The sequence below is a fragment of the Cydia splendana genome, chromosome 6 (genome assembly GCF_910591565.1).
Source record: "Cydia splendana chromosome 6, ilCydSple1.2, whole genome shotgun sequence".
NCBI lineage: Eukaryota > Metazoa > Arthropoda > Insecta > Lepidoptera > Tortricidae > Cydia > Cydia splendana.
This window is the reverse complement of record NC_085965.1, coordinates 22,074,655-22,095,715: the sequence shown is the minus strand read 5'-3', so window position 1 is coordinate 22,095,715 and position 21,061 is coordinate 22,074,655. Positions and strand designations below refer to the sequence as shown.

Below are 21,061 nucleotides of genomic sequence, written 5' to 3'. Positions count from 1 at the left end.
ATTTTAGGTAATAATTATATTGTAGCTTTCTTGCTACTAGATTTTTTGAGAAGGCATAGCCTTTATATAGTCATACGTGTCTCTCAAACATGTTATCAGTAATGGATCTGGAGTAATATCTACTTCTATGGCGTTTTCGCTATGACCAGTATCATTTTGATGAAAAAACTGTTAGCCATGAAACTAAACAAGGCAGAATTTAACAGAATTAAACTACAGCAGGCGAATATAAAGCAAAAGAAGCAAAAAGTACTGAGGTAAGCAAAAACTGTTACATTGTATGTATACAATACACTAATAGACATTCAAGTACAGGCACAGAAGAAATAATAGTACTACCGTACAGAAAGGACACTTCCTACAAACCCGAAATTTGACAGCGGTTCAGGGTCGAATCACGCTATCCCTTTCTAATATGTGGCACTATCCCTTTCGGCTATTTAGGGTTGTCAAAATTCAAGTGATTATCTTATCTGTGGTCGTGCACGCAAAAGGAAGTCAAGTGGTGCCAACCCTAATAATTGTTCGGAGCAAGCTGAGCCGAACGGAGCCGAGTTCGACCGAAGTCAGGAGTGTCGCCCCACTGGTACAGGGATAGTGCATAATTATTTTCCATCGTATTTTCACGGAAACGTACGAACGCGTCTTGCTATTTCAGTCAGTCTCAGTACAAAAGGTACTGAGGTTGACTGAAGTAACATATGACAAATACGAACGACGACGAACGTTTCCGAGAAAATACGATGGAAAACAATTATGCACAACATCTGTATAGCAAACCTCAGGAATGGTTCGTTTTGTAAATTTGTTTCGATTAATTACATTTGTCTTTTCAATTTTACACTACTAACAAACCATTTATTTAGGAGCATAATTATTGATGTTCAAACAGCATCACTCTTAACTGGCCATCGATGGTGCTTATGCCTTTTAATAAGGTTTACGAACTGTCAGTTAACAAAATATTACATCAGAGGTGTTCACACCCAGTCAGTGGAAAGGAAACAAAGTCTGTACAGTTTGGCCCTAGGGCTTACAAAAGAGTCAAGAAATTGTAGACACCCATATTACATTAATGAAAATATATATTTATTTTTCAGTTCATTAAGAGAAATTCTAGAGAATCAGTCATCTAATAAAACATGCAGACTGTGCCTAAGGTCTGATGGAAGGAATATATTCCAAGGAGATCAGGACTTGGATGTTGCTCTCAACATTAGATACATCTTAGGTATAGAGGTTAGTATATTTTGTTAGACTTTGTCACCCTTTAGTAGTCCAGATAAAGAGATACATGATTCAAGCCTCATCGCCTCTTTAATGTACTAAAATATCAAAGAAAAAAATACAATAACATGGTGTTTTTTTTTTTTTTTTAAATATACTTTATTCATGTAGGCCTAGCAACAAGCTCTTATGAATCGTAATTAATCTTAATCTAATTATCAGAGCAATTTATTGATGTTAATATTATTCCATAATAAAATTGGATTATTATACATATCAAATTTAACACTAAGAATTTCACAAAAGGATTGTCAAACATTAAAAAGATTGTATAAAAAAATACTAGTCTAGAATTTCTAGAATAAAATCTAAATGTCAAGTCTAAGTGTTATAGGGTGGTCATATTTGCCACATATTATCCAAGTAATTGCAACTGACCTAATTATCCAGTTTGTAAGTTACCCCTTTGCCATATTTCATACTAATGCTCTGCTGAGCTTCCAAAGCTAACCTGCTTGTGATGAATATTTCTATTACTATATCCTTTCATTTCATAGGAACTTTTGTTATATATCTGCTGTATTCATAGATTACAGAAGATGATGGCAAGCCACAACATATCTGCAGTGAGTGTGAACACACAGTGCGGCAGGCATCGCGACTCAAGCAGACAGCGGAGACCACACAATGGAGATTGCAACAAGAATTAGAGATGGGTTAATATGGCTTTTTTTCATGTTAGGAAGATGTCTACTTGTGAACAAAAATAAGAAATTAAAAATAAATAATAAGGCACAGGGGTCTACACAGAACGCTGGAACCTCGAGCACAGCAAACGCACTTGCGGCCGTAATGACTCGGGCGAGGCACGTCTCCACCGAGATCGCTGCACTGCGCGGCTATTCCTCGCGAGGCGGCTCGTTCTACGTGGGCCTATTGAATGACATTCTAAAAATTGTTCCAAGTATACTAGTAGTCGTTACTCGTAGCATTCAAGCTGGCCCTCTACAGATATCTCTTTGTCTATTGTAAGTAAAAACTGCACGTACCTACTACCTGCAAAAAAACGGGTGATCATTGGCGTATAATTCTAATTGGCACCTGAGCGCGGGCTAGTCCAACGCTAAAAAAAACAATGTACGTGCGCTCTCCGAAAACGCGCCTTTGTTACGCATCTCGATGACACGTTTTAGACGATTATGTAGCGTTCGAGGCGCCGGCACTCAATAACCGTAGAGGGACCACACACAGCCTCGCAAAATATTATTCCATTAGTTTGTTTTGAATCTTATTCCATTAGTTCGTTTTGAATCTTATTCCAATTATCATAAAGTCGTAATTCAATAACCGGTTAAAGCGACCCTATCTTTGTTTATGCAGGCATACGTGCGGTTTTACTTTAAAATAGCGAAAGAATTAGCCGTTCGGGGCCAGCTACAAATCGAACAACTACCTATATGGTAAGATATTGCTTGGGCCTCCGACGTGTCGGAAGCCGGTGTTGCTCGAAGGTTTGATCTGTATAAACTTAAAATCATGTATATTATTTACAGTGGGTGATGATGCGGCGTCAGACTGGAGCGATGGGCAGGATCAGCACGGCGGCTACTATAAGGCAAGCGACGCGGATATTGCGCGGGAGTGGATCTGCGGCAAGTGTCGTACGTCCTTTAATACGCAGGTAATCAAATAAAATAAATATTAATGGGATATTCTTACACAAATTAACTAAGCTCGGCAGTTAACTCAAGAAGGTTTATGCTATGGGTAGTGATCAGACAACGTTATGTACGATATATTTAGGTACCTACATAATTAAAAAGTAAAAAAACTTGGAAACATGAATTTACTCCAGACTCGATTATTTCAACATTATTTGAGACCCACTGAAAAGAGCTGAGGTTATTTGGCTGATATCTGATTTTGTATATCAAATTATAAGTTTTATAATAAGTTTTTATATGTACCTGTCTTATAAGTTTTATAATGATTTAATGTTAATGTCACTTGCAGGAGGAATTCACCGAACACGAGAAACTTCCGTCGTGTAGAACACCGGCCAGGGGCTATGTGTGCGAGTCGTGCGGCTTGGAAATGAAGTCTATGTCGCGGCTCAAGAGACACAGGTATGGGGAAGATGCTAGTTATTTAAATTTTAAATCAGGCAACAAGGCCCATATTAAGCCTCGTCTCCATATTGCGCGGCAAACTATCGAACATTGGCTCGCGCGGCAGCCGCGCGCAATGGATACCGGGCTGCCGCGTGAGCCATCGAGTTGGCTCTAGGGCTTCCAATACCGGGATCCCGTCTGTTTAAACGCATTTTTCAGGAAAATGTGCCGTTTAAAGTGTAAGAAAACGTTTAAAATCCATTAAAATGATCAAATTCGGCTGTATGAAGAAGATTACTTGCCCATTTAATTAAAGAAGATCATTTAATTTAAACAAGATCTGTGCATATGCGTTAGATAAATATTTGGTGACGAATTCTGATGTTCAGGATATGATATTAATATAATTAGTTAGTAATGAATTGTAGGTACCTAGTCGGGCCATACATTCTGTCACAAAGGTTTTTACTAAAAATGTTATAGATACATATATGCATATGTATTTAGATTATAATACAAGTGTATTGGACTGCTGAAATTACTACTGTACACGTTTTACCAAATGTACTCGGCAATCAAAAATAAGCGTGTTACTGGAAAGTATCCTAAGTTGAAAGGGTATTAGTAGAATTGCAGACTGGTCAAATAACTAAATGCTGGTGACAAAATAAAGTTCTAATAAAGTAGGTTCATACAAATAAAGAATTAAAAATATTTATTGAATTTATACTCCCTTTTGTGACGTATAATTTTTCACAATCCTGCCGCGTGTTCGCGTCTAACGACAATCACAATGTAACCAGCGGGCTCAGCACGGTTCCATTTTTATCGACTATCACTATGCGCGTCCCTTTCGCACTTACATACTTGTTAGAACGTGACAGGCATGGTGACAAGGGATAAAAACGCGACCGTGCTAAGCCGCCAGGAATAAATTTAAGTCACGATATAAGTTTTAAATTAATTATAATACGTTTTGATCAGTAATATAATAAACAAGCTTTCAAATCATGGGTATATTATTTTATTAAAACCTTCGTATTACATTTTATCAGCCAATACCTTTGTGACAGGACTTATGGACCGACTAGGTAGTATGGCTAACGAATTTTTGGTGCCAAAACTGAATATTTATTGGCTGGTTTATTAGGTTGAACTAAAAATGTGACTGGTGAAGTCAACAAGGCGGATAAAATGATTACCAACCTGGACGGTGAAATGATAATTATTGCAGATGGCGATTATTGCTTAATTTCCTAAGCTAAGGACATATCTGGTGTTACAGTGAGCCTTTTTTTAATAAAATTCAAAAAATTTAAGCGATTCATAGTCAATACCGGGATCGCGGGATCCCGGTTAGGGCATGCAATATCAGTCTCGGGAAAGGTTTCAAATTTCCCGGGATCGGGTCAGGACCAGTTCCGAGAAATCCCGTGAAATCGGGAAATTTCAGGAAAATTAGAAAATTATTTATTTTGATTGAAATGATTGTAATCAAATGATTAATTAACATTTCTATTCGTTTTTATACTAAACCAAACTTAACGGTTGATATTTCAATTAAAAAATACCTATCTATATCATCATTGGCCACAGCATCTTTGCAGATGATAGTTGCAGCGACTAAAGAAGGTATTTTGAGGAGATAGTCTACAGCCTACATTGACTGCGATGACTGTATAGACCAATTGGGATTCCCGGTATTGATGAAGACAGTTTCGGTATTAATACTGGTATTGAAAGGAGTCCGGTATTTGGAAGCCCTAGTTGGCTCGCGAGCCAGCCCGGTATCCATTGCGCGCGGCTGCCGCGCGAGCCAATGTTCGATGGTTTGCCGCGTCATATGGAGACGGGGCTTTACAAATATCTTACAGACTAACATGCATATGTATTTTACAAACTTAAAACTAAACAATATTTATGCGACAAAACGGCGTGGCTCCGGCGGCGTGGTGTGGCGGCATTATTATTATTTTACAGTACATCTAGTGCTATATTACGACACCGGTGCTATAATAAGCACATTACGTAACTACGTCAAAAATTTAAAGGGCGATATGTGCTGTAAAACGTACGATACACGTGCGAATAGGTAATTCGCAACGAGTGGCGAATTTTAAAACACGACCGAAGGTTACCTATAGCTTGTTATTTTCGCGGTTATAGCCCTGTGGCCTGTTCTATATGTTATCTATGCTTATTTTCCAGGCTGACCCATACCAACGCCCTCCCTCACCTGTGCACTGCGTGCCCGTACCGCGCGCGCACTGCGCACGCGCTGGCGGTGCACGCGCGCGCGCACTCGGGCGCGCGGCCGGCGCGCTGCGCGTGCGGCGCCGCCTTCGCCTCCGCCTCCAACCTCGCCTCGCACCGCCGCACGCACCTGCCGCCCGCCTTCGTCTGCCAGCTGTGCGGCCGGGGGTTCAAGTTCAGAGCGGTATGTTCACTAGAGTACTCTACACGCGCTGGCGGTGCACGCGCGCGCGCACTCGGGCGCGCGGCCGGCGCGCTGCGCGTGCGGCGCCGCCTTCGCCTCCGCCTCCAACCTCGCCTCGCACCGCCGCACGCACCTGCCGCCCGCCTTCGTCTGCCAGCTGTGCGGCCGGGGGTTCAAGTTCAGAGCGGTATGTTCACTAGAGTACTCTACACGCGCTGGCGGTGCACGCGCGCGCGCACTCGGGCGCGCGGCCGGCGCGCTGCGCGTGCGGCGCCGCCTTCGCCTCCGCCTCCAACCTCGCCTCGCACCGCCGCACGCACCTGCCGCCCGCCTTCGTCTGCCAGCTGTGCGGCCGGGGGTTCAAGTTCAGAGCGGTATGTTCACTAGAGTACTCTACACGCGCTGGCGGTGCACGCGCGCGCGCACTCGGGCGCGCGGCCGGCGCGCTGCGCGTGCGGCGCCGCCTTCGCCTCCGCCTCCAACCTCGCCTCGCACCGCCGCACGCACCTGCCGCCCGCCTTCGTCTGCCAGCTGTGCGGCCGGGGGTTCAAGTTCAGAGCGGTATGTTCACTAGAGTACTCTACACGCGCTGGCGGTGCACGCGCGCGCGCACTCGGGCGCGCGGCCGGCGCGCTGCGCGTGCGGCGCCGCCTTCGCCTCCGCCTCCAACCTCGCCTCGCACCGCCGCACGCACCTGCCGCCCGCCTTCGTCTGCCAGCTGTGCGGCCGGGGGTTCAAGTTCAGAGCGGTATGTTCACTAGAGTACTCTACACGCGCTGGCGGTGCACGCGCGCGCGCACTCGGGCGCGCGGCCGGCGCGCTGCGCGTGCGGCGCCGCCTTCGCCTCCGCCTCCAACCTCGCCTCGCACCGCCGCACGCACCTGCCGCCCGCCTTCGTCTGCCAGCTGTGCGGCCGGGGGTTCAAGTTCAGAGCGGTATGTTCACTAGAGTACTCTACACGCGCTGGCGGTGCACGCGCGCGCGCACTCGGGCGCGCGGCCGGCGCGCTGCGCGTGCGGCGCCGCCTTCGCCTCCGCCTCCAACCTCGCCTCGCACCGCCGCACGCACCTGCCGCCCGCCTTCGTCTGCCAGCTGTGCGGCCGGGGGTTCAAGTTCAGAGCGGTATGTTCACTAGAGTACTCTACACGCGCTGGCGGTGCACGCGCGCGCGCACTCGGGCGCGCGGCCGGCGCGCTGCGCGTGCGGCGCCGCCTTCGCCTCCGCCTCCAACCTCGCCTCGCACCGCCGCACGCACCTGCCGCCCGCCTTCGTCTGCCAGCTGTGCGGCCGGGGGTTCAAGTTCAGAGCGGTATGTTCACTAGAGTACTCTACACGCGCTGGCGGTGCACGCGCGCGCGCACTCGGGCGCGCGGCCGGCGCGCTGCGCGTGCGGCGCCGCCTTCGCCTCCGCCTCCAACCTCGCCTCGCACCGCCGCACGCACCTGCCGCCCGCCTTCGTCTGCCAGCTGTGCGGCCGGGGGTTCAAGTTCAGAGCGGTATGTTCACTAGAGTACTCTACACGCGCTGGCGGTGCACGCGCGCGCGCACTCGGGCGCGCGGCCGGCGCGCTGCGCGTGCGGCGCCGCCTTCGCCTCCGCCTCCAACCTCGCCTCGCACCGCCGCACGCACCTGCCGCCCGCCTTCGTCTGCCAGCTGTGCGGCCGGGGGTTCAAGTTCAGAGCGGTATGTTCACTAGAGTACTCTACACGCGCTGGCGGTGCACGCGCGCGCGCACTCGGGCGCGCGGCCGGCGCGCTGCGCGTGCGGCGCCGCCTTCGCCTCCGCCTCCAACCTCGCCTCGCACCGCCGCACGCACCTGCCGCCCGCCTTCGTCTGCCAGCTGTGCGGCCGGGGGTTCAAGTTCAGAGCGGTATGTTCACTAGAGTACTCTACACGCGCTGGCGGTGCACGCGCGCGCGCACTCGGGCGCGCGGCCGGCGCGCTGCGCGTGCGGCGCCGCCTTCGCCTCCGCCTCCAACCTCGCCTCGCACCGCCGCACGCACCTGCCGCCCGCCTTCGTCTGCCAGCTGTGCGGCCGGGGGTTCAAGTTCAGAGCGGTATGTTCACTAGAGTACTCTACACGCGCTGGCGGTGCACGCGCGCGCGCACTCGGGCGCGCGGCCGGCGCGCTGCGCGTGCGGCGCCGCCTTCGCCTCCGCCTCCAACCTCGCCTCGCACCGCCGCACGCACCTGCCGCCCGCCTTCGTCTGCCAGCTGTGCGGCCGGGGGTTCAAGTTCAGAGCGGTATGTTCACTAGAGTACTCTACACGCGCTGGCGGTGCACGCGCGCGCGCACTCGGGCGCGCGGCCGGCGCGCTGCGCGTGCGGCGCCGCCTTCGCCTCCGCCTCCAACCTCGCCTCGCACCGCCGCACGCACCTGCCGCCCGCCTTCGTCTGCCAGCTGTGCGGCCGGGGGTTCAAGTTCAGAGCGGTATGTTCACTAGAGTACTCTACACGCGCTGGCGGTGCACGCGCGCGCGCACTCGGGCGCGCGGCCGGCGCGCTGCGCGTGCGGCGCCGCCTTCGCCTCCGCCTCCAACCTCGCCTCGCACCGCCGCACGCACCTGCCGCCCGCCTTCGTCTGCCAGCTGTGCGGCCGGGGGTTCAAGTTCAGAGCGGTATGTTCACTAGAGTACTCTACACGCGCTGGCGGTGCACGCGCGCGCGCACTCGGGCGCGCGGCCGGCGCGCTGCGCGTGCGGCGCCGCCTTCGCCTCCGCCTCCAACCTCGCCTCGCACCGCCGCACGCACCTGCCGCCCGCCTTCGTCTGCCAGCTGTGCGGCCGGGGGTTCAAGTTCAGAGCGGTATGTTCACTAGAGTACTCTACACGCGCTGGCGGTGCACGCGCGCGCGCACTCGGGCGCGCGGCCGGCGCGCTGCGCGTGCGGCGCCGCCTTCGCCTCCGCCTCCAACCTCGCCTCGCACCGCCGCACGCACCTGCCGCCCGCCTTCGTCTGCCAGCTGTGCGGCCGGGGGTTCAAGTTCAGAGCGGTATGTTCACTAGAGTACTCTACACGCGCTGGCGGTGCACGCGCGCGCGCACTCGGGCGCGCGGCCGGCGCGCTGCGCGTGCGGCGCCGCCTTCGCCTCCGCCTCCAACCTCGCCTCGCACCGCCGCACGCACCTGCCGCCCGCCTTCGTCTGCCAGCTGTGCGGCCGGGGGTTCAAGTTCAGAGCGGTATGTTCACTAGAGTACTCTACACGCGCTGGCGGTGCACGCGCGCGCGCACTCGGGCGCGCGGCCGGCGCGCTGCGCGTGCGGTGCCGCCTTCGCCTCCGCCTCCAACCTCGCCTCGCACCGCCGCACGCACCTGCCGCCCGCCTTCGTCTGCCAGCTGTGCGGCCGGGGGTTCAAGTTCAGAGCGGTATGTTCACTAGAGTACTCTACACGCGCTGGCGGTGCACGCGCGCGCGCACTCGGGCGCGCGGCCGGCGCGCTGCGCGTGCGGCGCCGCCTTCGCCTCCGCCTCCAACCTCGCCTCGCACCGCCGCACGCACCTGCCGCCCGCCTTCGTCTGCCAGCTGTGCGGCCGGGGGTTCAAGTTCAGAGCGGTATGTTCACTAGAGTACTCTACACGCGCTGGCGGTGCACGCGCGCGCGCACTCGGGCGCGCGGCCGGCGCGCTGCGCGTGCGGCGCCGCCTTCGCCTCCGCCTCCAACCTCGCCTCGCACCGCCGCACGCACCTGCCGCCCGCCTTCGTCTGCCAGCTGTGCGGCCGGGGGTTCAAGTTCAGAGCGGTATGTTCACTAGAGTACTCTACACGCGCTGGCGGTGCACGCGCGCGCGCACTCGGGCGCGCGGCCGGCGCGCTGCGCGTGCGGCGCCGCCTTCGCCTCCGCCTCCAACCTCGCCTCGCACCGCCGCACGCACCTGCCGCCCGCCTTCGTCTGCCAGCTGTGCGGCCGGGGGTTCAAGTTCAGAGCGGTATGTTCACTAGAGTACTCTACACGCGCTGGCGGTGCACGCGCGCGCGCACTCGGGCGCGCGGCCGGCGCGCTGCGCGTGCGGCGCCGCCTTCGCCTCCGCCTCCAACCTCGCCTCGCACCGCCGCACGCACCTGCCGCCCGCCTTCGTCTGCCAGCTGTGCGGCCGGGGGTTCAAGTTCAGAGCGGTATGTTCACTAGAGTACTCTACACGTGCTGGCGGTGCACGCGCGCGCGCACTCGGGCGCGCGGCCGGCGCGCTGCGCGTGCGGCGCCGCCTTCGCCTCCGCCTCCAACCTCGCCTCGCACCGCCGCACGCACCTGCCGCCCGCCTTCGTCTGCCAGCTGTGCGGCCGGGGGTTCAAGTTCAGAGCGGTATGTTCACTAGAGTACTCTACACGCGCTGGCGGTGCACGCGCGCGCGCACTCGGGCGCGCGGCCGGCGCGCTGCGCGTGCGGCGCCGCCTTCGCCTCCGCCTCCAACCTCGCCTCGCACCGCCGCACGCACCTGCCGCCCGCCTTCGTCTGCCAGCTGTGCGGCCGGGGGTTCAAGTTCAGAGCGGTATGTTCACTAGAGTACTCTACACGCGCTGGCGGTGCACGCGCGCGCGCACTCGGGCGCGCGGCCGGCGCGCTGCGCGTGCGGCGCCGCCTTCGCCTCCGCCTCCAACCTCGCCTCGCACCGCCGCACGCACCTGCCGCCCGCCTTCGTCTGCCAGCTGTGCGGCCGGGGGTTCAAGTTCAGAGCGGTATGTTCACTAGAGTACTCTACACGCGCTGGCGGTGCACGCGCGCGCGCACTCGGGCGCGCGGCCGGCGCGCTGCGCGTGCGGCGCCGCCTTCGCCTCCGCCTCCAACCTCGCCTCGCACCGCCGCACGCACCTGCCGCCCGCCTTCGTCTGCCAGCTGTGCGGCCGGGGGTTCAAGTTCAGAGCGGTATGTTCACTAGAGTACTCTACACGCGCTGGCGGTGCACGCGCGCGCGCACTCGGGCGCGCGGCCGGCGCGCTGCGCGTGCGGCGCCGCCTTCGCCTCCGCCTCCAACCTCGCCTCGCACCGCCGCACGCACCTGCCGCCCGCCTTCGTCTGCCAGCTGTGCGGCCGGGGGTTCAAGTTCAGAGCGGTATGTTCACTAGAGTACTCTACACGCGCTGGCGGTGCACGCGCGCGCGCACTCGGGCGCGCGGCCGGCGCGCTGCGCGTGCGGCGCCGCCTTCGCCTCCGCCTCCAACCTCGCCTCGCACCGCCGCACGCACCTGCCGCCCGCCTTCGTCTGCCAGCTGTGCGGCCGGGGGTTCAAGTTCAGAGCGGTATGTTCACTAGAGTACTCTACACGCGCTGGCGGTGCACGCGCGCGCGCACTCGGGCGCGCGGCCGGCGCGCTGCGCGTGCGGCGCCGCCTTCGCCTCCGCCTCCAACCTCGCCTCGCACCGCCGCACGCACCTGCCGCCCGCCTTCGTCTGCCAGCTGTGCGGCCGGGGGTTCAAGTTCAGAGCGGTATGTTCACTAGAGTACTCTACACGCGCTGGCGGTGCACGCGCGCGCGCACTCGGGCGCGCGGCCGGCGCGCTGCGCGTGCGGCGCCGCCTTCGCCTCCGCCTCCAACCTCGCCTCGCACCGCCGCACGCACCTGCCGCCCGCCTTCGTCTGCCAGCTGTGCGGCCGGGGGTTCAAGTTCAGAGCGGTATGTTCACTAGAGTACTCTACACGCGCTGGCGGTGCACGCGCGCGCGCACTCGGGCGCGCGGCCGGCGCGCTGCGCGTGCGGCGCCGCCTTCGCCTCCGCCTCCAACCTCGCCTCGCACCGCCGCACGCACCTGCCGCCCGCCTTCGTCTGCCAGCTGTGCGGCCGGGGGTTCAAGTTCAGAGCGGTAAGTTCACTAGAGTACACGACCCATCAAAAAAAGCCAAAACCGGCGCCATGGCTAAGGATATTAGGTGGACATTAGTCATCGGCATATGCTAAGTGGCATCCATTTTAGTCATCGGCATATGCTAAGTGGCATCATTATTTTACATTATTTTAGATTCTAAGCTCAATTTCATTTCACACATAGACCACATCACCACGAAGGCCTACAAGAAATTGGGTCTGATACTTAGACTATCTCAGCCATTTAAAGATCCAAACACCTTAAAAGTATTATACTCCTCTTATGTTCGTAGCATTTTAGAATTTGGTAGCGTTGTCTGGACACCTCAATATACCGTTCACATAAAAAGAATTGAAAAAATTCAAAACAAGTTATTAAAGTCGCTCCACTTCCGCTACGGTTTGAACATGTCAGAGAATAGCACACACCGTCGTGGTCTTGGGCCACTAGAAAAAAGACGTGTATTTATAGATCAAATGTTTCTGTATAAACTCCTAAATAGCCTCATTGATTCTTCCACTCTTCTTGAAAAAAATGTTTTTAAATTGCCGCGTCGTATTCCCACTCGTCACCCCCAAACATTCCATATCAGCTTTTTAATTTAATTTTAATTATCATTTATTCAAAGACCAACTGAAATCATTTTTGTTAGTACTTACGACTATGACTTATAAAATATTGTTAGTTTTATGATCTATATTCTATACAACGTCAGAGAAAAATAAATTAATCGAAATTAAAAAGAAATGAAATTAAATCAAAATAAAATATAATAATAACGACTTGATTAAATGAAAATAAATATTAGAGCATTAAATTACAAATTAAAGTTAATAATGTTAATTAATAAAAAATGTCAAAATATTGATAAAATGTCACTTCGATTAATTTCAATTACTGCGCTTTCTTATTTGGTTCGCCTCACAAGTTATCAGGTATCAGTGTACGTATTTTACATTTTGGTTTAGGTGTATAGCACAGCCATTGTTGAGATATACACAGTCTACACGTTCCGAGATCATTTTCAGAATACTGTTGGTACTGGCGCGGATCCGGCGCACCAGGGATGTACATCGCTTGCGCATACTCGCGTAGAAACAGTCAACCCGCGCCTCGGCAAACATCCCTGATGCACTACAGTATCGCGGCAGCCCCATCAGTACCCTGAAAGCGTTATTGAACTGTACTCGAAGAGCATTGTACCGTGTTGCTGTGTAGTTCGCCCATAGGCCGCTAGTATATAGAGAAGTACAGTACGCTCTGAAAAGAGTGACCTTGACCTGTTTAGAGCATTTAGCGAACCTACGGGCGATCATATTAGCTCTAATAGACAATGCTCTTCGTTCGCGTTCAATATCTGTATCGTCTTTAAGGTCAGATGTCACAATATGTCCGAGATACTTGAATTGTGATACTACAGTGAGTACCTCCCCGTATAGTGTTATAGGTGGGATATCGCATGGGCATTTGTTTCTAACCTTAAAGACCATACATTCGCTCTTTTTAACATTGTATTTTAAACCATGACTATTCGCGTACCGTTCACAAATACCTATCAGCTTAGTGAGCCCACAGGGAGAGGCACTCAGCAGCACCATATCGTCGGCGTAGCTGATATTGTTTACGCATAGCTTTTGTAGTTCTAATTTCGCCAAAAATACTTTCTTTAGACGAGCCTGTCAAAATTATAATGTTAACTTCATAAATCTAGATATCTTCTCATTGTCTTTCGGTAAACATAGTAGTGGTCTGCGGAGCCAAATATTTCCATAGCAGTGTAATGTTATTACATACTTAGTTAAAAAAAAAAGTCATTGTTTTACAGTCTTATGCAATGTATGTACGTCTGGAAGCATGAGCGATACTTGGTACTTTATGAGTTGTGTATCCAATTGTTACTTCTGTGTATCTTCCTATTTATAGGCAGAACCGAACTAGCCCTGTTTCTACTTATTATCAATATCATTATTTTGTAGGGGAGTTTTCTCCGAGAGGTGGGGCGTGCGATGAGGAGCGAAGAGAAACACGGAGTGATGGCAGATAGCCGTATATTAATTTTCAACAGTCGGCGCTAATACTATACAGATATATGTGACGTCCCACGGTCAAAGGTACCTTATGGCGGGTATGGAGTTATGCATACCCCAGTAATCTACAATAAATAAGCTATCGATAACACAAAAGATCAACCTTCTAGGTTGCGTAGTTACAGAGATATGATTTTTTGAAAATAATGTTGTGAAATGAGCAACTTTACGATAGAGAAGTTTTAAGTTTAGCCGCCTAAAAAACTATGTTCCTGAAGTAAGTTACATAGTTGACTACAAATAATAATGCCTTATATATCTGAGATTAAAAAAATATTGCGACTTGTTCTGTAATGCAAATAGAAACTTTTGATATCGGCTGATTTATGTGTATACTAACCAATCTCTTGAAAATAAAGTTTTATTTCATTTTCACGATTGATTGCAATGAGCTCTCAAGATTTAAATTTTATCTATTAGAAAACGACACTGACAGACAGTTTAAGCAAAAAACAATACCGATTTAGAGGTGAAAATGTATTTTCTGACTTTTTCATATAAAATCACAAAATTGAATATTTTTACTTTTAATGTGACACACAATCAATTTTTCTGAGCACATATGAAAGAAATTCTGTCATTCAAATGAAATAAATCCTAAAACCCCAACTAAATACTATATTTAACCCCTTATGCCACTTTTAACTTACATAACAATAACAGTATTTGCTCCATACATTTACGAAAAGGTACCTTATGGAAATAAATCTAATAATACATCACTACAAAATATCAATCATATTACAGTTTATCTTTTATGAATAGACAATATTAATTTACATTAAACTGCCCCAAATTTAATAAGTTCTTCGTCATAATAATCTTAAAAAAGACCAATAATTTGTATGTAATGAAAAGGTACCTTGTGGTCAAGTTACATGATGAGGCATGATGATGATGGAACAGTTAGGATAAACTAATAATATTTTGGGGTTAAGATGGTATAAATCGTCTATTTCTTATCAATAATATATTTCGGTTGCTATTGAAGATAAGCGGCATTGAGGTTCAATGACCTCAGATATTCCATAAGGTAATGCGTCGGGTATTGGCATTTTTCAGCAAACCAATGGCTGATTTACTGCATGCGACCAAACCAAATGAAGATTATTCTAGTTAAGAAAGACTTGACGAGAGTAACTTTGGTATAATAGCAGTCTACTTGGATTTGTGATGTCGGTCTATGTACGGTTATAATATTTGCGAGGCGCCCCAACCAGAACTGAAATTATCAAATTAGTTTTGCAGAATGCTAATACAGTTACCAATCTACCAAACTTCTTTTCCCGTATTGACTAGTTTTTTTGGGAATTTTCAATCTTTTTTCCATAAGGTACCTTTTCTACTAAACTCTGAGACGACATTACTAGGCTTATAACTAACTTATAACAAAAATAAAAACAGGTAAACAAACGTTAGGCATTAAGGTTTCAGATCACACAATAAAAAAAAATTGAGCATTTTTTCACCTCTTTACAAAACATTTAATATCTCCGAAACTAGAAACCCTCATAAGGTACCTTTTCCCGTGGAACGTCACATATATACAATTGACTAATCTAACGAATCTCCTACGGCCGAGCAGCGTCCAAGACGTACAGCTGTCGTGCGCAAGGGGAACCGGGAAAACTCCTAATTTCTGATAAGATAGTCCGACAAGGTCCCAGGGGGTACACAGGCCGTACAAATCTATCGCCTAGCTAATTCTCAACATTTACAATATTCGGTGCATCGGGTCCTTATTCTAGGAAAAATCTTAACACCGCCATGCAGTATGCGCGCTGTACAGTGACATCTAGTGACAAATTGGTAAACAGTTAAATTTTACGAACATGCGCGTTGTTTTTTATGTATGTTAAACTATTTAGATACATTCGATATATTTTTAGGAACATGTTACATGATGTTCTGTGTTTTTTACAGGTTTCAGAAACGAGTTATGATAGGCCTACTAACACCATCTTTGTGCATATAGAAGAACTATACATGTATGAGTGTTCAAGATTACGTTAATCTAAATCTATACATTTGCTATGTTTTACTAAAAATACAAGTGTTATGAAATGCTTGAAATCATAATTTTAAGTCTCCAGGAACATTGGGTTTAAGAACAAAACATTGGGTACTAGTAGAGCCATCTTGTGAGGCGCAAGGAACTAACCATTGCCTAGGAACTGGAAGCTATCAAATTTACATTGATCTTAGTTTGCACATTCGTTATGATTACATAAAAATCTAGGCAACACATAACACAAGTTACGCAAGGTTTTGGATTTTTAAAACTACGGGAAAGATAAAATATCGCTAATGTTTACGTCGAAATCGAGGACTACTAGCGCCATCTAGTAGGCTCCATGTGAACTAAACATAGTTTATTGGTATATTTGGGAAAGTTCGCGTTACAATTTTATATTTAATGGAACTATAGGTCTTATTGTATATCTGTAAGCTTAAACATATTTGTATGTGACTGTTTGTTTCCTAAATAAATAAAAAGAAAAATTTGATGTCTTAATTATATTAAACTGAAAACCGTAATAAAATTCCAAAAAAAGCAAGACAATCTTGCCCCTTTTTGCGCGTCTTGTATTTATGTAAAATTAAGTAAATAAAAGTACTGTTTTATATCTTAGGAGTAAAATTACCAATAAATAAATTATCTTAGCGTATGTTTATTTATAAAAAGGAATTTACTATTTTACAAACAAATTATTGCAGTGGCAACATTGTGGTACTTTTTTTGGAATTTAATTACGATCTTCAGTTTAGTATAAGATATTTGTATTATAGGTTAAGTTTGTATTCGACACCAAATAAACCATTTCTATTTCTATTTCCATCAGATATATCCATAGAGAAGTAAAGAAAGAGTGCTAACTCCATACATCACTTTTCTTACCAAAACGCGCGTCATTTCGTACGCCTTGAAGCCTCTGTCGACATCTAGCGTCATGTCACAGAATAACTAATAGTACTACCGTACAGAAAATTCACTCCTTCACAAAAGTCACATTTAGGTATAAAATTATACCTATACTCGCCGCCTGCAACAAAATTGAAACTTATAACCGCGCACGAACGGTGAATCTTCTTTGTGCGAGCGCCACGTGACCCGACTATCGTGCGGTCGAGCGGCAGCCCACTGCCATACACCTGCCGGCCCGGGCGGCGCGCCGGCCAAATGTACCTAAACTGCGTAGTGACACCCCCCTGGTCAAGTAGCGGAATTTATCAGTACTGCTAGTTGACAATAGATGTCTCGGCGAACGAAAACTGTAATGCTCAACAATTTCACCTATTTTATAACCAGATTAACTGGAAGTATATTTTCAACCCCTTCTGCTTATAATATTAGTTGTAAATTGTTTTAGTAGTACATTTTTCGTCAGTAGCTTGTGACATCTGGTGTCAAGTAGGGATACTGATAGTTCCACTACTAGTAGAAAAAAATCATTTGCAAGCTAAAATCTTCATTAATAACAACTTCCCAATAATATATTTCAAATAATAAATATATTGTTTGCGATGCACATTAAACTAAGCTATTTTTCTTCATAAGAATCATAAGTAGGTGCAAAAAGAATAGATAGTATAGAGGGGTCCTGTCATTGTAAATTTTGTAGTCACTGTAAATTTACTGCCATCTATCGACACACGACTAAAACTCAAAATTAAAACGCATACAGTTATCAAATAATGTATATATATGGATAAATGATTTTATTATTTTTATATCATTTTGATCCATGTTCATTCACTGATATCTAAGTGTTAAAATTGTTAAATATGAAACGGTGTCGTCACGCCATCTAGCTGAGGATAGGCTAAAGGTGTGTGCGACATCTATTCGAGAATGACTTTTACTTGAACGTTTTTTCCTTAGACTTTATACGTCTTATACGAAGTTATATATGTCTTTGGTAGGTGTAAATGGTGTAATAATATAGTACACCTAATACGGATAGGCCGAATAATAGTGGCATCTGGACTCTAAACACGACACATATTTATTATGCGATTGCGATTCTAAACACGAACTACAACAAAGTACAGTACTCGAATCTCTCCATAGATGGCGCTGGACGTCGAATATAAGTCGCTAACGGTGTGTGTTCCTGGTTTCCACTAATGCACAAAACTAAGCGATAATTCAACGACAGAAACATCGTTGCAGTTCGCAACAAATTTTTGTAAACGTATCTATTGATACGTTGCCTAAGTTTAATTTATTGCAAGATTTTTACTTTCACCAGTCCCGCCGATGTCTGTCTGGGAGGCGCTGTGTGTCTGACGGTCTGTAAAGCTCTGTTTTCCTAGGATAGACGTCGTCTCCATACAAAATAATATGGATGGTGTAGTATTTTGTATGGAGACGGCCGCTATAATTGACGGCACCGCTATCCTAGGAAACCAGAGCTTAAACAAATCTTGCGAGTTTTTTTTTTTTATATTCGGCCGCATAGCAAATCTCTCCATATATGGCGCTTAGGGCATGCAGTACCGGTTCCGGTACCAAGAATTTCATTTCCCGGTTCTGGGCATGGCCGGAACCGGGATTCCCGGTTCTTCCCGGTTCTCAAGGCATCTTTTGATTACTTTTAAGAAATTGTTTGTGTTAGCGTGCAATCTTTATGAATGACTTATTTTCATATAAATAATTGCATAAGAATTAATAAATGAGTTATTTTATTGTAAACAAACACTTAATTGGCGTTCCAACCTATTTTACCAAATTAACCGGCACACTGCCTCCGCCTGGGCCGAGCCACACGGCCCGGCCGTAACGTAGTCGATGCACTCAGCACTATGACGGCCTGCACGAATGTCTACTTTACTAGGTTAGTTTGTCGGGTTATTTGAGTCCCCCGTTTCATAGCACTATTATTAAATGTTATATAAAGTCCCGAGCTAAAGTACTAAAACATTACTACTGTTGAAATGGGAATAAATAGTCATATGATGAGAACCGGGAAGTACCGGTACCGGGTCTTCAGTACCGGTTCTTTTGACACTATAAAATTCCCGGGAATTCCCGGGAATATGAGAACCGGGAATTCCCGGGAGCATGCCCTAAATTGGCGCTGGACGTAGAATAGAAGTCACTTACGAAACTAAGCGACAATCCAGTTATGGTCACAGACAAGACATCCTCTAGACTGAGCATAGTAGCGCTACCCCCTCTGCCACAAATATACGGTAGTTTTACTCCATTTTCGAGTCAAAGTGTCTTTGTGTGACGCCCGTGTCTTTGAACGGACCAATCACAGCACGGGACTCGCTCACCTCGTTCCCGCACCCCTGCATTTTTGGCAGCATCGGTTTCATGAAATAATTGCTCTAAGCTCCGTCTAGAGGATTCCTAGTCTACGGTTAGGGTAGACGAAATATACATTAATTGTGTATCCACATGAAGTTTAAAATTCGTGTAAACGTATCCATTGATACGTTGCCTAAGTTTAGTTTATTAAAGTTGGACCAAGAAAAGTCTGCAGCGGATTTGATAGCCCACGCAGTGCAAGTGTTATTTTAAACGTCAAACTTCTATGAAATTATGACGCATAAATAACACTTGCACTGCGTGGGCTATCAAATCCGCTGCAGACTTTTCTTGGTCTAACTCTACAAGTTTTTATTTAGTTTCACCTGTCCCGCCGTTGTCTGTCTGGGACGCTCTGCTCTACTGTGTCTGTAATCAAATCTTGCAAGCTACATATGTACCTAAGTCAGGTGACAATGCAATATAAAGGTTCCGTCACACAGGCGCGTTTTCCGGGTGGGGCGTGAGCGTTTTATATGTAAAAGCGGCGCGCCCCGCTCACTCCCCGCCGGGAAAACGCGCCTGTGTGACAAAGCCTTAATGGTACCATCGGGCTGATCTGATGATGGAAACAGGAAGTGGCCATAGGAACTCGATGATAATGATAAAACAACGGAACCCTAACTGTGTTTTGGGGTCGTTACAATTGTCTCGTGTGTGTTGACAAGAGAAGTACAGTCAGCGATAAAAGCTTGTACCAAAAATTAAATTTTTGCTAAAAACTTATTTTGATTGCTTGTGGCTCCCTGTCAAGTTCAAGTTATCAGCAGAAAGTAATATTTTGGCAGGGGCGTATTTACCCTAGGGCCAAGGGGGGCTAAGGCCCGGGGCGGCAGGCAACTAAGGGCGGAAAAACAGGTTTTTTAAAATTGTATTGCACTATAAACGGGTGGATACAGGCGTCTGGCAGCTGTTCATCGGTGGTCTTATCTTACACCTGTCTATTGGTTGTTTCAGGCCCTCCAGAACCACATGGCGTCTCAGCACAGTAACGCGAAGCCCTACAACTGCAATATATGTGCGAAAGCTTTTTCTACAAGGTGGGTTACCATGGAAATTAGCAGTTAAAAAAAAAGTTTTAGTAAATAAATGCCCTCATGCCTCGATGTTCGAGCGAGACAACAGACAACGCTATGCGTATTAAATATGATATAATATTTGGCTTTGCTCGGAAAACATATAAAAACTCAAAAATTCGCTTTTTCCCAGAGATAAGACTTGGCTAGATCGATTTTTCGGCCCCGAAAGCCTTTGTTGGTTTGGTTGGTGTTGTCACGAAAAAATCACGACAGATTACGTTGGGGAAGGGGGTTTATACAGTGAACGAAACGACGAAACTAAGAAAAAATACCTAGCACATGAGTAGATACTTATTTTTTCTCGAATCTTCACTCCACACTTCAAAATAGCGAGTCTAATATTTTACGAAATGGAAAAATTTCAAAAAAATACATGTGAGGTTATGTGGGGGAGGGGGGTAGCCAAAAACCTCACCAAATATCACCCAAGGGGGAGGGGGATCAAAAAGTAGCCGAAAACACCTCACGTGATTTGTACACAACCTCTAAGCAATATGTTATGATGACCCACATCCCACATGTTAGACCAAGACAACTCTGCAACGATTTTGATAGCACACGCAGTGCAAGTGTTATTTATGCGTCATAATTTCATAGAAGTTGGACGCTTAAAATAACACTTGCACTGCGTGTGCTATCAAAATCGTTGCAGACTTTTCTTGGTCTAACTCTAACAGCGGAAGCGGCGGTGGCGGCTGAGCCGAGTGGATATGACGTCCGACTTTCAATCCGGAGGTCGCGGGTTCAAATCCTGGCTCTTACCAATGAGTTTTTCGGAACTTATGTACGAAATATCATTTGATATTTACCATTAGATTTTCAGGAAAACATCGTGATCGTGTATTAACTCTAACAGAATATTACCAGAATATTATTTACCATGTTGCAGGAAGATGATTCTCCGTCACGAGTTGAAAGCGCACAATCGCCCCAAAATGCGCTCCGGAATCCTGCCCAGCTACATGCGAATACAGGAAGATAACTGAGGAGTGTCTTTTCAAAA

The 21,061-nt window shown here is 48.2% G+C and overlaps 1 protein-coding gene across 1 annotated transcript; it reads left to right on the top strand.

The window, feature by feature from the left end:
* On the top strand, positions 1-21,061 carry LOC134791788 (zinc finger protein 133-like). The gene is made up of 8 exons (XM_063762945.1): positions 1-257; positions 1,101-1,239; positions 1,817-1,943; positions 2,781-2,908; positions 3,241-3,353; positions 5,547-5,775; positions 19,937-20,019; positions 20,948-21,061. Exons 1-8 carry the CDS (start codon positions 142-144, stop codon positions 21,042-21,044), a joined length of 1,032 nt encoding a protein of 343 aa, XP_063619015.1. The 5' UTR covers positions 1-141; the 3' UTR covers positions 21,045-21,061.

Excerpts from the sequence above, each read along its gene's own strand:
- LOC134791788 (XM_063762945.1), top strand. The coding sequence starts at position 142 with ATGACCAGTATCATTTTGATGAAAAAACTGTTAGCCATGAAACTAAAC. Across the intron at positions 2,909-3,240 it reads GTACGTCCTTTAATACGCAG|GAGGAATTCACCGAACACGA; the intron begins GTAATCAAATAA and ends TGTCACTTGCAG. Across the intron at positions 20,020-20,947 it reads GCGAAAGCTTTTTCTACAAG|GAAGATGATTCTCCGTCACG; the intron begins GTGGGTTACCAT and ends ACCATGTTGCAG.